Below are 19,707 nucleotides of genomic sequence, written 5' to 3' on the forward strand. Positions count from 1 at the left end.
CCGTTTCCTAGAACGGGGCAGCCAATGCATCTACCGGGGCAGCCGCTCCAAGCATTTGACCTCTGGCTTTCTCGGGTTTGTTTCTCAGCGCGCAGCCCAACGGCCCAAAGCATAGCATGGCGTGCATTTCTCCATTTCTCACAAGCAACGCGGCCAATCCGAGCGTCCCGGGGAAGTCAGGCACACCACCAACCCGCATGCGCTGGGCGTCGCCTGCGAGGAGCTTGCTGCTGGGGCCCGGCGCACGACGCTGCACAACACATGCACCTCCTCTGAAACAAGAAAATGCTGTATTGAATGGCTTTACTGCATGCCCTGCCGACAGCCATGCTTCCCGTATAACATCAGGGTTCAGAGTTTTCGGGTTGTACAAGGAGCCGTGCTGTTGGGTTGTTGGGCATCAACAGTGGCACTTGTAGCCACTACACATTCTAGAAGCGCAAAATCCAGAGACATTATTTGATTACCCAGGGGAAATTTTTTCGCCCACTTCAACAGATTTTTTTCATGCAAGCAGCGCCAAAAGCGGTGACCTTGTTTTCCTGTCAACCTATTTTTGAGGCATAGTTGGGCAGCTATTGGTTATGACTAGGTGCGGGAAAAACAAAAAAAAAGCCGCGCGCACTACAAATTACATTTCCAAGGGTCGACGCGTGGTTTTCCTTGACCGTATAATAATACAAGCAGACTGGGCTAACTATTGAGCAAGAAAAGTGAGTCACAGAGGCCTCGCAATTTCTCACAGGGGGCGTGTTTTCGTACCGCAGGAAAACAACATAGTCCAAGGCCTGATTTTAGGATTTGCCAAACAAAACGGCCAAGCAAGACTCATAACTAGGTTTGCTGACATGCATGCAAGCCAAGCCAAGCTCTGGCAGCCAGCCACCAGGCCGGCGTCGGCTCCGGCGGTTCTTCTCTGAGGTAGGTTATTCCCGGCCGACTGGGGGGAGCTGTGTTACTCACTAGTTAATAAAACACGGCATTCAAGATTCGAGATTCGAGGCCGAGGCTCTGGCCTAGTTTACTAGTATTAGTCAATGCTAGCCCCGGCAGCCGGGCGCGGGCGAGAACAAGACCTAATAGAACTTGTTGGAGTGAAGACGCCACCGAAGCAACAGCTCACTTGACTAGACGAGGTGTGGCCACAATGAGTCGGTCAATGTTTAATTCTCTTCAATTTCATGATTTCCATCTAGGCAGCTACAACTGTTTGCTTATTGCGGGATATTGCATCATGCATGGGTAATTTTTAATAGTACCGCAAAACGTGCAGGCAGACAGAACCTCACGCTAGTCTGTGCCATCGAAGGAGCTCACCGTTTTGGCCGAGCCCTACCTGAAAACCTTACGGTGAGTGGCTGCGATCGTACATCTTTATTTATTTGCCTAAAATAACTAACTAAATAAATACATCAAAAACGGAGAGGGAGAGACGGCGCGGGGTTGAGCAACTAATAACAGAGTGAACTGGAATCAGCGCGAATAGTGCCACGAGGTACTGCGGTCTAACTACAGAGTACAAGGTACCTAGCGGTCCTTTCCAGTCGAGGCCTGGATGCCCCATTAACGTTAGGCAACTCCGGATCACCATACGCAGGCAATCTCCGATACAGCCATTTTTTTCATTCAATTTTCATTCCAATTTTTCTCCCTGGCTATCCGCATGGGGGGGCTTGGTAATACGTGTCTTGATCGTGGGGGCAGTAGAAAACAGCCACCGCAAGAGGCCGAATTGCGAGGTGTAATTCGTATGTACAAATTACTCCGGATTATTGACAGGGTCACTTTTTTCAGCGCGGCGTCGAGAGCCTGGTTGTGCCTGTCGCCCCGGGCTCCCTCCCCCATGCAAGTCGAGCCTGTCGAGCCCATCTCGATGCGGCAATTGCCCATGCTTGGTTGCATTTTCGCCCTTTCTTCCTGTACTGGTAGGGGTGCGTTATTACAAGGGGGCGTGTGCTGATGCGCATACACTTGCTCGATGTGCATATGTCGTGGCATGGGCCTCCTGCCGCCGTCCGGACTGATTGATGGAAACGAATTGCGTGGCCTGTTTCCACGTTAAAGCCCGGACTGTGTAACAAGAAAAGAGCCTTGGCGAAGTCGATGATGAGACGTCGTTTCAAGTGCGCCCAATAATCATTCTTAAAGGGCCATGACGAGCAGCCGATTGATTCAGAAAGCATGTGCTTGGACTTTTGGAGGGCTGTTGCCGGCAGGCATGCGCAGGTGTCTTGGCCCAGCCTGCTGGTGCGTTGCAGTCGTGTCTCGGTCCAAAGGCAAGACACTGCGGTAACGTCTCGTCAGGAGCTTAGTTCCCGTTTGTATTTTTTTTCTTTCATTATTTTCTTCATCGTCAATACCGAGTCATTACACCATTGTAGGTCACTGGTAGTTTCGACTTTCAGACGAGAGCATCAGCCAAGGCGAACAACATAGCAAAAAGTGACAAGCGACCAAAAGACTTGCGGCGAGCACGGGTTGGATGGATTGGCTTCCTGGGACTACCCAACAAGGCAAGCCGTGCTGATAATTGTCCGTTTCTTGTCAGAACTGCGTAAACCGTTCGATTTGCACCCGTCCTGAACCCATGGTGAGCTGGGTACACGGATGGCTTGGCGGAAACCTTAATAAAAACGCAGTAGCTTTCCGTTTGCGCGCGGTGCTCCAGTTTGCGGGAGCCATGGAAGAGGGTAAGAGTTGAGAGTTTGCGGGAGCCATGGAACAGGATGAGAGTTGAGTTTGCGGGAGCCATGGAAAGACGGCAAGAGCAAAGAACAGAAACGTCGCAACTTGGTCGATGTAGTAGCTACTGGTGATTCGCAGGGCCAAGACAAAAGGGAGCTGAATCGCGCAAGTGTAGAGTGTGAATCATCATGTCGTCTTATCTGTACATACATAAGGGCTGTTGCCGTTGGGGTGGAATTCGATACAGGTTTGTCGAGATCAAAGGGTAAACCCGGTTTTTTGTTCTACGAACAAATCGATATATTTCTTTACATCGAGATGCAAGACACAGAATGGCAACAGTCATCGCGATTTCGGTGGACGGGAGAGTGGCATGTACGCTACGGGTACCGAGACCGAGTGGGCGGCACGGCGGGCAGATGGCACGTATTGGGCGGCGATGGGCAGCCAGTGTTTAGTAATTCGCGCTGTTCACGCTAATTGGGGATGGAAGATCTACTTGTTTGCGCACGATGAGAGTTGGCGAGGACGCGAGTTGGAAATACTTGTACCAGGTGCCACGTGGAAAGCGAGAGATGTTGCGTGGTTGCCAGTAGTGGAAGAGGGGATTACAACGGATATAATTCAGGAATAATTGAAGCGCAAATTCGACATGTCCTGATGAAGACGGGCGGAGTAGATGAAGCATATCGAGTGTCGCATCAATTACAAGATTACTGATGAAGCAATACGGAGTGCATACTCCGCAGTTTGTGGGCGTTTGTCATGCGGCCATGGTGACGGAGCGGTTATTTTGCAGTGAGCTCAGTCGGGCAAAAGAAGTTCCACCAGAACAGCCCAGAAGCCAAGAGTAACTAGACGAGGAAATAGAGAGCGAGGTTCATCCGGATAAATGCATAAAAGTGCCTGGAAACCTTAAGAACAGAGCAAGAGTACCCAAAATAAGCTGCTGGGCACCATTGGGGCGCGGTGGTCCACTGAAGAGGGCGGTGCGGTGCCCTCCGGCCGAGTGGCAGAGCCCTACCCCGGCGAGCATTAGGTACCAATGTGCGCCTATATCGCAATGCCAGCTACCAGAACCTACCTATGCGAATAATCTCTGAGAATAATGGAACATGGCACAAGGGCTTGGGGGGCTTGGCAGGACCAAGAAAAAGCACACTACCCAAGGCAATGCCGCGTCAACTCGCACACCACGGACTGAGCCGAAGTTCCAGGTGGACCAGAACCGTCCATGACATGATGGATCACGGAGACTGCGAGAGTAAAAAGTCGGACAAGAGAGCCAAAAAGAAAAAAGAAAAAAGAAAAGAAAGCAAAAGTCGTCGGGAATAGGCTCGTCGAGAACCATGTCCGTGCATCTGGCCAACACAATTGTTGAAAAGGGCTGAAAAAAGAAAAGAAAAAAAAAAGGCACCTACAGTTAGTGGACAATGGTGGTTGAGCTTGCTGGGGCCGTCTTGAAAATACTGGTACGTAGACAGGGCATTTGCGGCGGGCAAAAAGCCCCTGGTGGGCAAAGTTGGGGGGCAGTACTCCGTAGAGTAGAGGCAGCACCCACCCCCTTTGGCCTTGGTCCTGCAACAAAAAATGAACCCAAGGAAAAAAAAGGCTGCACCCCCCCCCCTCTTTACCCCTCGCGCACCCCCTCGCTCTTTCCCAAAGAACAAACACACCCCCCCTTGCAATCTTATTGCCGTCCTCTCTCACCCTTCATCACTTACACTTTCTATTTCTTGCTTCCCTCTCCCACCACTTTTCTGTCCGTGCCAGATTCATTATACCCTTGCAAGAAAAAAAAACTACTACACACCCTTGCTCTATTCCAGCCCAAAGTGGTTCGACCTTGGTGCCTATTAATTTTTTTTTCTGCAATATATATCTCTTACACGCCCTGGTCCTCGTCCGCTCCCTTTATTTTTCAGACCAAAAAGAAGCCGACAACACACGCACATCGTCAACCGCCTCATTTTACAAACAACAAGGCGTCTACTCGAGTCAGCCCAATATAGCTGATCCGAGCACTCATTCACTGTTTCAACCTTGTGCTGTTCCTCCGCAACTCTCCGACGTTGCACACAGCACCAAAGGTGGCCATCAAGATCTCATTTTGAAACCGACCTTTTTTTTTTCTTGGGACGAAAAAAAAAAAAAGAAATTACCCGTGCTTCTCACAGCCCCCAGTCAGACAAGGTTCATCAGTTTCGACCCTGTCAACCCCCCCCCCGGGGCTTGCTATTCCATTCACACTCGGCAACCCGACGACGACTACAAAATAGTCCATATGCCCGCGTTCACCAACCACACTTCCCTTCCTCGCCTCTCTCTCATCATGCCCGCGGGAGACAGCTCGGCCTCTTCGTCCTCCTCTAGCTGCGACTCAGACTCGTCATCCTCTGCCTCGTCGACCACCACCTTTGCCATGGACTCTACCGCCCCTGTTGCCTCGGTCCAGGTCCTGCGCTGCATGCGCTGTGCCCGCGCCGTCGAGACCACGTCGACCGACGACATTGCCACGGCCGGCATGGTCCGCATCGCACACAACCTCTACTACTGCGAGCGTTGCGCCAAGACGGTCGGCTACAAATAAAGCCCGCCACCAACATCTGCCCGCCCCTTCCCGGGTCCTCGACGGACCTGCGTGGGCTTACACCGTATACGACCCGATCAAAGGCTCACCCTTTGTGATGCATATATCCAAGCATTCTACTGCACGACATTCTACTGACGACATTCTACTACACGACAAGTTTGTTGCCTCGGGCTTCCCTACGCAAGACGATTAAGAAACCGCGCCCACATGTCCCTGGTTGAACCAGTACATCAGCCACGCCGGTCTGCACGCTGCTGCCATTCTACGCAACGTCTGGCTCAGTATTAAGCCCCACGCCGGCATGGCTTGACAACTTCCCCCGTCTCTGCGCTTATATCTGCTTGTGGCATATTTGCCACCGAGGCTGTTGATCGACATGCAGCCTGCCCCTGTCTTAGCCGGCATGGCCTATCTTATCCGGCATCCCCCCCACGGCCCTGGTGGCCCTGTCTTGCACCGAAACAAACGGAATCCAATATTTCTTGATGAAACGTATTCCACCCGAGACACGATTGATCACGATGACCATGGCCAACCTTTTCCCCTCTTCCCTCTTTGTTGCGATGCGGGCTCCAGGACGGATGTCAGCATGGTCGCGGTCATGCACTATGACGTGGTTCCTGCAAGCCGGAGACCAATGAGACCAATGAGACGCCGCCAAGCGAGCAGGCTTCCCCCTGGCACAGATATGCGAGGATTCGCTCCCATGGATGCATACACGAGAAATGAAAAGGCTTTGATTCTTTACTCTGAGCGCTGTGCGTTGGAAACTTGATGTTGGTACTCCAACATATTTTGTCATGTTGTTTTCTGTCCATTTTCTTCTCTTCTTCTCTTGATTGGTACACGCCAATTCTTGATCCCATTTCAATTCGTCCACGCCCTTTTTTTTTTCATTTTCTTTATTTTATTATTAGCGATAAACTTGAGATACCACCTGGCCCAAAGCCAAAATTGACATTCGCTTCTTTCCTCGTTACATGATCACGTCATCTGTCCGTACTTGGTGGTTGTTCTCGTTGCCGGCGACATGTGATTACGCACGATTAACCACGCGAGTGAGCGAGCTCCGAAACATGGCTTGGCTCATTGTTTTCGACAAGTGGTTACACAAGATTTAAGCAGTCAGTGCAAAAAGACTTGGCAACTCTGCTACTTGCATTGTACGTGCATCACACTCTGCTCGTAGTGGTTGTCTCACGGCCTCACCCCCCGCCCTCCAGGACAAGCGGACAAGCGGACAAGCAAGTCGCTTCCTGCGACCATGGAGCGTGGTTGCTCGACCAAGGCATCTTGCTAGTTGTGTGCGCATTGCCTGATTTTCCCACCGCGAGAAGATGTATAGCAAGGTGGTCAAGTAGGTTATTCCTGTACTCGAGAACGCTAGCCCCGAACCGGGGGGTTGCTACCCGGGTCTTGGCTCGTTTCCCATTCTTATTCGATGCCCGGCTGTGGAAGATGCCGTGAAACAAAAAGAGAACCTTTTTGGGGACGGACGGGTTGGTTGGGCGGGCGCCCGGCTGTGGAAAATCCCGACAACGGCCGGGAATGTGGGAAACCCCGACGGAATTGCGCCCTAACTAATAACAAACTAACTAAAAAAAAATACACCCCAACCTACATCGGTACTGGTGCGATGGAGAGTAAGAAACGCATCTTGCTAGACATTTGGAATTGAAAAAGAAACGGCAGCACTGACAGGAGCCCAGCGAAGACTGGTTACATGGCGGGTATTGATAGGCTAAACCCCGGGTCATCGCCTCAGTTACCCGTAGAGGCGGGACACTTTTGAGATTCTAGAATCTCGGGTCTGGTGGGAATGCAACCTATCTAATACAGTTATGCGTTTTTTTTTTTTTTGCATTTGAAACCAAAGCCAGCGCTATTAAAAAAAAGAAGAAAAAAAGAAGAAGCATCGGCCATTTTTGTCCGTCTCCCACGCCCGCATCGTCGTGTGCTGACTCACATTCTCGCTGGGTGGTCCGACGAGGCTGTGTATGTACATGGGCTGTGCGTGCGTCCCCTGTCTTCCATGAGCATAATTCAACCTTTTTTTCTCATTTCTATTTTTTTTTTTTTTTTTTTTTTTTTTTAAGTATGTCTCTTCTTCGGACATATTTTTACTTTACTACTATACCCTCCTGGCAGCAACACCGATCAGAATAGGACAAAAGAAATACGGGATAGTTTTGTTCGTCGTGGATATGGGCTGACGCTTGTTGCTATTTTTGGTCGCCTTCTGACCGAGCGCCCGGAGCGGGCGGGGGAGCACTCTTGTTGTATACTTGGGTAGTCTACGAGTGGCAGTGTTTCCCCAACAGCCGCCTGTCCAACTATCCTCTTTATGCCAAGAATAGCATGTCACGCATCTCTTTTATTTGCTTGGCCGCGCCATGCAACCTCGTGACAGGCAACACCGCGAACCCGGAGCTGACCGACCACGTACGGATACACGGAGCCTCGTCCGCGACGCCCCTCTCTCTCCGCTCGGAGACATTTTTTTGGCGACAAAGGGCGCTCAGTCATCACTGCAGAAAAGCAGGTTGGCGGCTTACCAGGAACGGTGCTAGTAACTACGAGTCGAAGGCCCGCGGAGCCGCGGAGCGAAGCGGTCCCTCTGGCGCGCGAAAAAGAACATGAAAGACGGGCGTCTTGGCAACAAGTCATGGGACGACTGCGAGATGGTGCCTCTCTCGCTCGACAAATGAGCCCACGCCGCGACTAATCAGGCCGACTAATCATCGTCTTCCATTGAACAAGGACGTTTCAAACGGCGGACCTGTCGGCATGCAAGAGGAGCCCACCCGCGATTGGCTCAGCTTCGAAGTCATCGGAAGCCTTAAGATTTCTACAAAAATTCCATATTTCACACCCCAGGGGAATAAAACCAGGGACTGCATTATTATATACGGTCAAATCCTGTTGCAAGTCAGCTGCAATGGAAGGACCGCAGATCACGGGCACTAGAAGCGCACATCCGGATGGCCCAGCCGAGCCTCGAGCACCCGGCTCAGCCCTGTGCTGAGGGAGGAGGGCATCGATATAGGGCTATAATGCGAATGCGACAACCAGTATTTTTTTTTTTGCGGTTTCAGCTTACCGCGAGTTTTCTCTTGTTCCATATTTACCACCGAGAAAGAAGAAGAAGCATTGCGGCCTTTTTTTTCTTCTTTAAGTATAGAATCACCCCCCCAGCCGCCAAAAGGTGCTCCGTTTCTGCGCGCAGGCGGGCGGCGGGGGGTGTGTGAGTTGGGAAGGCGGACAAGACTGGACCTTTGTTGTGTGTGTCATGGCGAAGCATGGGCCGCAGTTTCTGGCCATTGTGTGTTCAAATTGTCTCGTGCACACCGTGCCATTGGGTACTTTTGCAGACGTTTGACGACGAGGGAAGAGCAAGACCCTTCTCCACTGTGTGTCTACGGACACGCCGAAGCCACGAGAAGAAAGAAAGAAACATGTTGGCGAGAAAGAGCAAGGAGTCATTATGCGAAGCGCCAAAAAAGAATCCGAATAAACTGAATTATGGTGGTGGGGGTGGAGGGCAAAAAGGCAAAGGCCCTCACCAAAACTGCATGTCTCAAAGCGGCAATTGAGCACGCATGGAAAATGCGCCCACAACGACCAAAACACCAGAGAAATGGACTGGGCTCTGGAGTATGATGCGTGTTGTTCTTGCGCGCTCCCATGATCGTCGTCGCTGCGCAGGAAGTGACTCGCGCCAAGCCGTCCACATGCCTTGCTGACCGTTTTTTTGGTGTTAGCCTCTGGGTTAATCAATAAATGCAGTTAATATTGAAATAGTGAGACTTTCGCAGTGCGAGAAGGAAAAAAAAGGCGTGCTTGCAGAAACGGCATTGATGTGCAGCCATCCCCGGTGTACGTTGGCGGGCTGGAAGGAGGGGCGCGGGGAGGATTGGCTAGAAGGGGGACGTGAAACGCAGCATGTGCATCGATAGAGTAGTTGGATCACCTTGACAGAGATCGGGGGTGACAACTGCCGCGTACGAGGTTACAGTGACTGACGAGGCTCGGACGACGGCTACGCTGTCTCGCTTCCTCGCTACCGCTTGAGGGATGGGCAGCAGAGGATGGTACGATTGTTTGAACATGCCGCCTTGTAGGTGTGTTTGTAGCGGACGGTCAAGATGACCATTGACCTGCAATATCCGCAAGAAAATGGCTGAATACACGCTTGGTGGCTGCACGAAAGGACCTGTTGTTCTTCGCTTTTCCTGCCAAAGATATATACACGACTGGCTATCTGTAAACGAGGCCTGCCTGTAACTACCCAATAAGCAATTATACCATCAAGGCTACCTTTTGAACCACATTCCTCTGTCTCTTCAACTGTTTGCCAGACCTGATGCGCTCTAATGCATCGACCTGTGAAAAGCCTAGACATGTCCCGTAAACTTGCTTTGTATTCATCTAAATGCACCTCACTACACACCCGCCATGACGGCCGCGAACCGCCGCCCTCGCTCGCCGCCCAAGTACAGCTCATCCTCGGGCGTCTCGCGGCCGAGCTCGACGGCCTCGTGATAGCCCCTCGTGACGGTGTCCTCGTCGACGCGCAGGCCGGCCTCGACGAGGGCCAGCACGACGCTGCGCACGCGCGCAATCTCGCGCATGGTCGCGACGTCGACGTCGTCGTTTTGGCTGGCGTACACCCTGCTGCTGACGGCCTCCTCCATGCGGTTGACGCCGGCGGCCTCGGCGGGCGCCTCGCTCGCCACGTGGCGGCTGATCCAGATGTACCCGTTGACGCCGAGCAGCACGTCCATCTTGTGCGCGGCGGCGGCCGTGGCGGCGGGCTCCATGGTCCAGACCTGGCGCTTGGCGCGGACGACGCCGCCGCCGCCGCCGGTGCCGCCCACGCGCACAAAGACGCCGTTGCGCAGCTTGCCGTACTTGAGCGACCGCGTGTGCAGGCTGGCCGCGCCGTCCTGGTGCAGCTGCTGCACCTCGGCCACGACGAGGTCGCCCTCGGCGAAAAAGGTCCGGATCTGCAGCTCGTCCGTCTCGGTGCGCTTGCGCAGGATGCCGCCCGGCAGGTTGATGGCTGAGATTTGGAGGATCGCGAGCTGCGCCGCCGCCACGTCCACGCGCCACCGCTTGGCCTGCACCTCGACGATGCGCCCGACGACGAGGTCGCCAATCTCGGGCGTGTAGCGCGCGCGCAGCGGCCGCACCGACAGCAGCTTGTTGGTCTTGGTCAGCGTCCCGGCGAGGGACGACGTGATGCTGGTGGACCCTTGCGGGACGTAGGTGCCGTGGCCGCTGTTGGGCATGGAGTTAGCGACGTGCTTGGGGAGGGGGCGGAAATGGACTTACCGCATCCATTGCGGGTTGGAGGTGATGAGCGTGCCGGGTGTGAGAATCTCATCCGCCTCGGCGTCGTCGTCGGCCATGGTCCGTTGCCGCTTGGCTGCGCGCATGGACACGTCGCCCTGCACATCGACGCCGCCATCAGAGTCTGAAGAATCGTAATCCGAGTCAAGGGCGGCCGCCGGCCGTTGTTGCGCCGCCGGCTGTGGACGGAGAATTGTGATGGGCATTTTTGGTGGATGTGTTTGTTGCTGACGAGTGCCGGTGTTGATGGCCGGAGGCGACGACTGTCGCCAGGCTTCTTAGTCTGGAATCGAGATTATAGCTTATGGATGTGATAAGCCGCAATTTTCAAGCTTGTCATTCGCGATTGAGTGTTTCTTGTGAGTGACGGTTTAACCGTTGAAATGGGCTTGATGAGAGAAGTCGAATGTGGGGCAGAGATTTTTGCTGTGTCGAGAGGTCGCAGTGACAGCTCCACCGAGCTCGTTCCAGGATGATTAGGCCGACGCTGCGTAGACAAATTTTGAAGATATAAAAATTGCTTCGCAAATATGTCTTAACCTGGGAATTGAGTTGTCTACATTTCAAGACTGTCTACAACTTTCGGAGTGCTCGATTCAGTCCAAGCATATTACTAAAAGAACAGGTCTTCACCAGAGGTATGGCGTCGATGAACCCAGTAATTGGGTATCGTAATTAAGTGGCATGTGCCGAGTTGGCGTACAATACAGTATAAATACATGAAACCTGCAGCTGTAGCAAGCTTCGTCAGCGTCTAGATTCGCTCGCTGTCCGTGTCCGCCTCGAGCACCAGCATATGTCTTCGTAGCGTCACGTCCGTACGTCGGCTAGAAAAAGGCTCGCCAGAATCCCATGTACGCCAAGCCAAGCGATATGCCAACGATTCCGGCCTTGCGGCTGCGCATGCCAAACATGGATTTGCTCTGGAGAATCGCCTTACGCTGTCGCTCCAGCTGCGACATGCCGGAGAAGTAACTGTAGCCCGCGAGACCGAGAAACGCACCGCTTCCTACGAAATCGCCTCCGTCAGTCGTATTCTTTCACTCTTCTTTTATTCGGGCCGCGTGCCGTACCGACAACTTTGCAGGACAGGCAGTCTTCCTGTCGGTCTTTGCGCAGCATCTCGTGGACGTTTTCGGGCTTCTCCAGCTGGTGGATCGAGGGAACCTTGTCGCCGGCCATGTCGAGTATGGAACCTGAAGCTTAGCGCTGGAAATGATTGCAAGCTCTTGTTCTCGTATCGGTTTGCAATTCAAAAGAAAGTCTGGTCGCAGATTGCTGGGAGTTGATAAAAATGTTAGTCAGCATCAAGCTTCCAGAGCTTCGTCATTTGGTGTCGCGTGTGGGGCAGAGAGCCCAAGTCGGCTTCAACCAGCTTTCACAGCACTGCGCACAGCGGACTGTCACCATGGGCGGCGTCATTGAAGCTGTTCACATCTTTGATGACAACAGGTATGCTACAAAATTATCATGTAAAAGCACCCCGGCGCTAATAGCCCCCAGGAGTCCCATTCTGTCCCACGAGTACGCCGGGAGGCCGCTGTCCGCCGCGCACCTCCTGCCCCTCTACCTCGAGCACCCTGCGCCGCGGCCGAACCTAATCTACCTCGCCAACACGAACCCGCCGACGCTCGTCTTTAGCCTGACACACGGCCGCCTACTCTTCCTGGCGACATCGTCGAGCGAGATTGAGCCGCTGCTGGTGCTCGAGTTCCTGCACCGCGTCGTCGATGCGCTGGAGGACTTTGTCGGCGCGCCGCTGCTGGCGGTCAAGATCGAAAACAACTATGACATTGTCGCGCAGCTCCTGACGGAGATGTGCGATGCCGGACACATAAGCACAACGGAGCCTAATGCGCTGCGGGAGGTGGTGGAGGTGGAAGGCTGGGTGGACAAGCTGTTGGGAAGCATCAACCTGCCGGGGTATGACACTTGAATCATGGTTCTTTATAGAAGAGTACTAACACGGCACAGGAAACTACAGTCCAACTCTGCCACAAACGCACCTTCGCTATTACCGACGACAGGGACATCACTACCATGGCGACGAGCGAACGTACGACACACCTCAAACGAAATGTACGCCGATGTTGTAGAGACATTGTCAGTTACTCTCGCCCCATCAGGAAGACCATTGGCTGCATTTGCAAACGGAACGATTGCTTTTACAGCCAAGGTCTCTGGAATCCCGGATATCACGGTCAACCTCACCAGTCCTTCTGGGAAACACAATCTGGGGAGCTTTATGGAACTACCCGTCTTCCATCCTTGCGTGAGACTAAATCGGTGGAAGGAAAGACCAGGTGAGCTCAGCTTCATTCCGCCAGATGGTCGCTTCATCCTCGCGGGCTACGAGGTCGACTTGCTTCCTTTTACAAGCGGCAAGTCTGGCAGCCTCAGCAGCAGCTCTCTCAAGTTGCCGGTGAATCTGGAGATGAAGACCGGTCTGGGACCGACTGGTTCAGAGTTTGAAGTGCGATTACAAGTCAACAAAATATTCGGGACTCCTGGGCCATCATCCTCTAGTCAGGTCGGGCGAGGTGGCGTCCCTGGCCGTCTAGGATCCCCACACCCGGGCACGCCAGCCTCGCCGTTGCTCGACGATTTAGTCGTCACGATTCCCCTTCCGGCGGATGTCAGAAATCTTTCCGATATACGCCCAAGCAGAGGTGACGCGAGCTTCAACCCCGGGCAAAGAGTACTAGAGTGGCACATTGCGACCAAGGAACTGAGCGGACCGACGTCGCATTTCGGGCTGCGCAGCACCGTTGTGGGGGCCCCGAGCAACGAGGAGCAAGAGGACGCCTTTGATCCTAGTGGATCCGGCTTTGGACAAGACTATTCCTACAACGAGCCGTACCAGAGCGTGCCGGCGGCCACAATTGCGCAAGGGGGCAAGGCACGCGAGGGCGGCGGCGACGAACAAGACGCGCAAAAGGCGGCGCAAAACAAGATTCTTATGCCGAGCTCCGCATCAGTCAACTTTTCCGTCAAGGGCTGGCTGGCGAGCGGGCTCAAGGTGGACAGCATCGTGCTGGACACGCGAAAGAGTCGGGGCCTGGGCGAGGGGGTCAAGCCGTACAAGGGGGTCAAATACCTGACGGTGAGCAAAGGCGGCGTGGAGCTGCGATGCTAGAGAGGGTTTGAAGAAAGGCGAGAAAAGAGCGTGTGTTGATTGTGACTACCTAGATGCTCGATAGATTGGAGGACTTTACACGCACATATGATGAAACCACGGACATGAGACATGGAATGAAGGAAACTCAAAAGGGGACAAGAGGCACAAGACAGGAAATGTCAAAGAAGCAGATATGCAAACAAGATCGAGGCTAGTGTGTAAGCCTGCTTGCTTGGCATTTCACTTATTAGTAGTATGCTTATGAGGGCAGAATAAGAACGTTGCAACGGACCCAGTAGGACATGCATCCGAGGTGATGGAAGCGTGGCGATTGGTCAGGGCCGACAGTGATGGCGATCTAGGGAGTCTCTGCGCAGGAGCATTAGACTTGCAGCAGACACTTCAAGTTCATCCCACTGTAATTTACCTATAATTTAATGCCAGCTCTGTAACTAATTCCACAGCCCCCTCTGATTTACCCGCCCGTGGGGTCCCCGGCAAACAGTGGCTTATGCAAGTCGGCCGTCATTTCCTCTCCACACCCGAGCCCCCGCTATTTTTTCCTCAGAGCCGACGAGACAACAACCAAACGCAACGCAAATCAAACCCTCGCCCTTTGTTCCTTGCGCCTGTCTACTCGCTTTTTCTTCTTGCCCCGCGAACCACTTCCTTATCGTCTCCCTCTCTCTCACATGCTCGGTCTGACGTGGAAATGAGAGCGTCATCTTGATAAAGAAGCACCCACTCATCCACCCACTCAGCTTCGGGCCCTCTTTCTGAGATGCACCACCGGTTCGCTGCCTCGCCGCCGGTCCGCCGGGGGTTGTCGCGGGCCAAGGCGGCCACCGCTCCGCGACGGCATTGGAGCTCCGGGCCCGTGTCCCGGGCGAGGACGGCCATTTTCTTTCCAGGTACGCAATCGTCCTACTCTCCTGTCGCGTAGTGCGGCCTTGGGGCGCGACGTGAGATTGAGTCATTCTCCCCCCCAACTAACACACACAACAGGTCAGGGCGTCCAAAAAGTCGGCATGCTCACGCCGTGGATCGAGGCCTTTCCCGCGACCACGGCCCGGATCATGGAGGAAATGGACCACTACGCGGGCTTCAAGCTCTCCGACGTGATCCAAAATGGGCCCTCCAAGGTGCTCACGCAAACGACCAACTCACAACCCGCCATCATGGCCACGTCCATCATCATCCTGCGCATCCTCGAACAAGAATACAACTTTCGCGTCGCGGATCACTTTGACGTCGCCCTCGGCCACTCCCTCGGCGAGTTTGCCGCCCTCGTCGCCGGCGGCTACCTCAGCTTCCCCGACGCCCTGTACCTGGTGCGCGAGCGCGCCGCCGCCATGTCGCGGGCGACGCAGCAGGCTGTCGCCGAGTACGGCGGCGAGTACGGCATGGTGGCCATGATCACCGAGCCGGGCCACCTCCCCGGGCTCATTGACGCCGTGCACGACTTCGTCGGGCACTCGAGTGCGTACGGCGCCGAGCCCGCGGGCGGGGCGCGCGGCAGCAGCAGCAGTAGCCGTAGTAGCGGCGAGCTCGACGTGCCGCCGATCGAGCAGGTGCTCATCGCCAACATCAACAGCAAGAACCAGATTGTGCTCAGCGGCAGCATCGAGCGCATCCGCACCCTGCTCGCGCACGTGCGCCAGTTCCACGGCCACGACCCGCGCGCCGTCCGGCTCGCCAGCGACAGCCCCTTCCACAGCCCGCTCATGAAGCCCGCCGTCAGCGTCATGCGCCGGCTGCTGCACGGCCGCAGCCGCGTCCCCGGCCGCGAGCACGAGGATATTGTCACCTGGCCCGGCGCCGTCGAGGCCATCAGCAACGTCACCGCCCGCCCGTTTCGCAGCAAGGAGGAGCTCAAGGAGCTGCTCGCCCGCGGCTGCCTCGAGACCGTCCGCTGGTGGGACAGCATCCGCTACCTGGACAAGCAGGAGAAGGTTCGCCGCTGGGTCGGCATCGGACCCGGCAAGGTCGGCCGCAACCTGGTCGGCAAGGAGGTCGGCATGCGCGGCAAGGACATGGTCAAGGGCGGCGGCGTCTGGGCCATTACCGACCCGCTCGAGGTCGAGGAGGTCATTCGCGGACTCGAGGAGACGGCGCACATCATGGACGACGAGGAGTGGGAAGACGATGGCTGAGGTGGTGGTGGTGGTCAGAGAGAAACATTATTTGTATTTAGCGGGCATTAATTCCTTTTTTACTGGGTTGGGAACGGGTTTTGGGTTTAGCATGGCTATCGATTGGGAGGACTCCCTGGGAAGCATCATCATTTACTACCTATGGGGCTGCGCAGCATGCAGCGGCGGCAAATGCAGACTTGAACAAGTTTCAACAAGTCTGTACCTATAATATATACCAATGTGATTAAAATCGGTGTAATTTCTAGAATTAGTGCACATGTGTTGAGAGTTGATGCGCCGTCCGAGGATGAGATGCCTCCTGCCCAGTGCCCACCAAGCTCCCGAGCTGCCTCCCCCACTACCGCTCCCCTTGCACCCAAGCTTTCAAGACATTCCCGCTCCCGCAACCTCCATCCTGCAACCCCCCCAACCAGCCCATCATGACGACCGCGATACCCTCCATCGCCTGCCTCGGCGTCATTGGCCGCAATGTACGCGCCCCTCCCCCTCCCCGCGAAACCACGCGCTAACCGCCCTCCGCCCCCCCCCAGAACAACCCTCTACACATGTCCACCTTTCCCTCGCACGACACCGCCACCAACACGCTGGCGCCGATCCGGACGCCGCTCGAGTTCTCGCTGCTACTCTCCTCGACGGTGGACGTGTTTGCGCTGCGCGCCAAGCACGAGCACCTCGCGACGAGCGGCCTGCTGCACGCCGTCGACGACCGGCTCGCCGCGTACGGCTTCGAGACCAACACGGGCGTGCGGCTGGTGTGCGTCGTCGACATGCGCGGGCGCCGCGTCGACGGCACCGTGCTGCGCTCGGCCGACGCGTCGTCGTCATTGTCGTCGCAGGGCGCTGGGCTGCGCGACGCTGAGCTCAAGCCCGTCTTCAAGGCTATGCAGAACGCTTACGTCAGGCTCCTCCAGAACCCGTTTTACGAACCTGACCTGCATGCGCCGCCGGGCGGACAGGGCGGCACAAAGATTACGAGTAAGAGCTTCGCAGAGGCCATGAGGCGTATAGGCGAGTCGTGGACGCCGGGCGTGACGAGCTTGTGAGAAGATGGGAGGGCAGGAGAGGACGAGGGTTGGAGTCGTGAGAAACACGGCGGGGGAGGGTGCTCTGTGGTTTGCTTCGTCTTGGCTGGGACATAATTGGCGTTTTTCTTAGAAGCGTTTTCAACATTTACATCAACTTGGGATGGCCTACACCTCGCTATCCACCGTCTATACTAAAATATACACACCGTTTTCTCTATCCAATTCTATCTTTATATCTCTAAAAAGATGGGGGCCCATCTATCTGTGCTCCGGGTCCCCGCTCTGCTTCATATGTTCGATCCTGTAGCGCGACAATCCCGCCACCTCGTCGGCGTCGACGCTCGCGCCCATGCTTTCCCCCGTGGGCTGCTTCCCGCCCAACACGGGTCCGTCCAGCGGCCGCTGCGCTGGCACGCCGCCTTCCCAGTGCCGCGCCTCGAGCGGCAGCGGCTGCCACCAGCACCCCGTGCGGGCGTGCCAGCGCGCGCTGCACAGCTCCCACAGGCGCGACGCGGCGCGCTTGTACGCGAAGCGCTCGTCCTCGCCAGTAAACGCGCCGATGTTGCCAAAGTTGACCCCGCTCTGCTTCTGCTGCTGCTGCTTTTCGAGCCCAAAGTCCGAGTCCTGGTCTGGGTCGTACCGCGCCGTGGCGCTCTTGGTGTCGTAGTAGGCAATGTTGGGGCGGAACGGCGCCATCTGGTCCTGGTACACCTCGGCAATGGTCTCCGAGTAGGTGGCGTCGCCGTCCTCGGCGGTGTCGCCGGATGCGCTGGTCGGCTTCTTGGTCGGCTCGGGGAAGAAGAGATGGTCGGGGGACCGCTCGGCGCGGACGACGAGCTTACAGCGGGCTTCGTAGAGGGCGTCGAGAAAGGTGATGAAGCGGCGTGCCTCGTTCTTCTGCAGAATGGACAGGGCGGGCACGTTATCAATGATGAATGTGTGGTATGATGACGCCATCGTAATATAGTCTGCTGGACCAAAGGTGCCGACTAGCTGCTCAAAATCCCAAAAGACGGTGCCCTTGTGGTGCTGCGGGATGACTACTGTGCGGCCATAGACAACAATGGTTTCTGACGTCCACTTGTTGTCAGGACTGCTTCCAAACGCCTTTTCTTTTATATAGTCAGGCCAGTTCTCATCCCCTTGGCCGCTGATAAAGTAACTTGGCGGTCTGTCGGCCGACTTTGGAGCGTCGTCTTCTTTTGCTGCGACTGACCCAGTCAGATCACGCAAGTTCCCCGCTGCCTCTTCGAGTTGCAGCCCGGTATCTTCACGCCGCCGCCAGTCTTGAACGCCTTCCATTTGCCAAAAGTCACATCTAGCCTTGAGAACTTCCAGGAGCTTAGAGAAATCACTAGCTTGGCCGTACAACTCGCTGCCAGCACGACCGCCTCCAAAGAATTTGCGCATGATGCCTAGGCGCGGGGCATTTGTGTAATCGACACCCGTAGCTTTTTCCAAGTCTTCGGGTACTCGATTGGACGAGGCAATCAGCACGCCGCCAAGCTGAAAAAAGGCAATGAATAAGTGGCTGAGAATTTTGCTGGCGGCGCGATCAGGAAGCTGAAACTCATCCAAGAAGAGAATGGGCGACTCGTCGACCAGCTTCTTGGCCATCCACAGCAGCGAATGCTCTTCATTGCGGCGTCTCAATGCACTTTGCTGGTTTGCTGAGCGGTACTTTTCGAGCTGTGCAAAGGTGTACAACATGAATGTGTTGAAGTGCCAGCGCTTTTTCCGCTGGTGAGGAAGTCCGTCGGCCAGCAGGTCCAGCAGCATGGACTTGCCGGTGCCTACTTCGCCCGAGAGAAAGAGACCCTTTGGCGAGTCGATTTCAATCGCCAGCTCGTGGTTTTGCAGCACGCGCGTCAGGGCGACGCTGTCCCGCGTCTCCGCATTCGGGAGCAGGTGCTTGAAGAGCGGGTTGCGCCAGATCGCGTGACTCGGCACGGCGAGGATGTTGTCCGACCCCTCACCCGGGCGCGACGACTCGGTGAGGCGCGCGGCCTGCGACAGCCGCTGCTGGTACTCGCGCTGCGGGGAGTAATCCTTGATCCGGAGGTAGACCTTGCGCAGGTGGCGGGCGAGGCGGTGCTGGGCCGGGTCCGGGCAGTAGACGCCGGCGGACAGCAGGCTCTGATACTTGACCAGCGGGTCGGTGATGGTGACGGCCGTGGAGAAGCGCCTCATGGTGGCGGGGGGACGAAGGGAGAAGCTCCCATGTGCGCGCGGTGGGCAATTGAGCGGCGAGTGGCGGTCGCTCGGCTCGGTGATCGAGATTCGATATGGACGATGTCGTTGCCGGGAAAAAAAAGGCCGCTAAGCCTGATTAAGCGCGAGGCGTGGCGTTGGTCGGGCCCAAGTCATGACGGCGGAGAGAAGTCAAGCGGTGCAGCGCTTCAGCCTATGTTGTGTGAGTGGGTGCATTGGTGACGTGTCTCGAGGAACGACGTTGACGAGGCTGCAGGCAAGGGTTAATTGTTGAACTTAATTAGCTCGGTTACGACTTGGAAGTATGTAGCTCGGTACATGCAAGCTGTTGCTGATGACATCTCACCATTGGAGGTTTTACCATGTGATGACAGAGTGAGGCGACATGAAATTCGATAGAAGCAATGAATTGACAGTTATGCAGTACTCAATAGAATGTGATTTGAATAGCTCAACCCTCGAATACGCAAGGCGGCACCTCGCTGATCCGAGTACCAGCCACAGGTACATAACAACTGGTACAGACACCCCCACCAGATCTGGGGCGGACGGCACGTACTCCCGTCA

At 55.3% G+C, this 19,707-nt stretch overlaps 7 protein-coding genes across 7 annotated transcripts; 4 read left to right on the forward strand and 3 right to left on the reverse strand.

The window, feature by feature from the left end:
• Nucleotides 1-4,969: 4,969 nt before the first annotated feature.
• On the forward strand, nucleotides 4,970-5,275 carry CCM_09160 (uncharacterized protein; the record flags this gene model as incomplete). Its single annotated transcript, XM_006674294.1, has 1 exon — nucleotides 4,970-5,275. The coding sequence occupies one exon, from the start codon at nucleotides 4,970-4,972 to the stop codon at nucleotides 5,273-5,275; it is 306 nt and encodes a 101-aa protein (XP_006674357.1).
• A 4,445-nt stretch (nucleotides 5,276-9,720) lies between these two features.
• Nucleotides 9,721-10,836, reverse strand: CCM_09161 (exosome component 2; the record flags this gene model as incomplete). Its single annotated transcript, XM_006674295.1, has 2 exons — nucleotides 9,721-10,558; nucleotides 10,613-10,836. The coding sequence occupies 2 exons, from the start codon at nucleotides 10,834-10,836 to the stop codon at nucleotides 9,721-9,723; spliced, it is 1,062 nt and encodes a 353-aa protein (XP_006674358.1).
• Nucleotides 10,837-11,457: 621 nt separating this feature from the next.
• CCM_09162 (uncharacterized protein) lies at nucleotides 11,458-11,812 on the reverse strand (the record flags this gene model as incomplete). The annotated part of the gene is made up of 2 exons (XM_006674296.1): nucleotides 11,458-11,639; nucleotides 11,704-11,812. The coding sequence occupies 2 exons, from the start codon at nucleotides 11,810-11,812 to the stop codon at nucleotides 11,458-11,460; spliced, it is 291 nt and encodes a 96-aa protein (XP_006674359.1).
• A 226-nt stretch (nucleotides 11,813-12,038) lies between these two features.
• CCM_09163 (adaptor protein complex 3) lies at nucleotides 12,039-13,766 on the forward strand (the record flags this gene model as incomplete). The annotated part of the gene is made up of 5 exons (XM_006674297.1): nucleotides 12,039-12,082; nucleotides 12,110-12,553; nucleotides 12,605-12,733; nucleotides 12,802-12,933; nucleotides 13,010-13,766. The coding sequence occupies 5 exons, from the start codon at nucleotides 12,039-12,041 to the stop codon at nucleotides 13,764-13,766; spliced, it is 1,506 nt and encodes a 501-aa protein (XP_006674360.1).
• Nucleotides 13,767-14,529: 763 nt separating this feature from the next.
• CCM_09164 (malonyl-CoA-acyl carrier protein transacylase) lies at nucleotides 14,530-15,901 on the forward strand (the record flags this gene model as incomplete). Its single annotated transcript, XM_006674298.1, has 2 exons — nucleotides 14,530-14,659; nucleotides 14,754-15,901. The coding sequence occupies 2 exons, from the start codon at nucleotides 14,530-14,532 to the stop codon at nucleotides 15,899-15,901; spliced, it is 1,278 nt and encodes a 425-aa protein (XP_006674361.1).
• A 422-nt stretch (nucleotides 15,902-16,323) lies between these two features.
• On the forward strand, nucleotides 16,324-16,947 carry CCM_09165 (Longin-like protein; the record flags this gene model as incomplete). The annotated part of the gene is made up of 2 exons (XM_006674299.1): nucleotides 16,324-16,374; nucleotides 16,435-16,947. The coding sequence occupies 2 exons, from the start codon at nucleotides 16,324-16,326 to the stop codon at nucleotides 16,945-16,947; spliced, it is 564 nt and encodes a 187-aa protein (XP_006674362.1).
• Nucleotides 16,948-17,187: 240 nt separating this feature from the next.
• Nucleotides 17,188-19,119, reverse strand: CCM_09166 (mitochondrial ATPase (Afg1); the record flags this gene model as incomplete). The annotated part of the gene is made up of 1 exon (XM_006674300.1): nucleotides 17,188-19,119. One exon carries the CDS (start codon nucleotides 19,117-19,119, stop codon nucleotides 17,188-17,190), a length of 1,932 nt encoding a protein of 643 aa, XP_006674363.1.
• Nucleotides 19,120-19,707: the final 588 nt, after the last annotated feature.

The sequence above is a fragment of the Cordyceps militaris genome, assembly GCF_000225605.1.
Source record: "Cordyceps militaris CM01 unplaced genomic scaffold CCM_S00008, whole genome shotgun sequence".
NCBI lineage: Eukaryota > Fungi > Ascomycota > Sordariomycetes > Hypocreales > Cordycipitaceae > Cordyceps > Cordyceps militaris.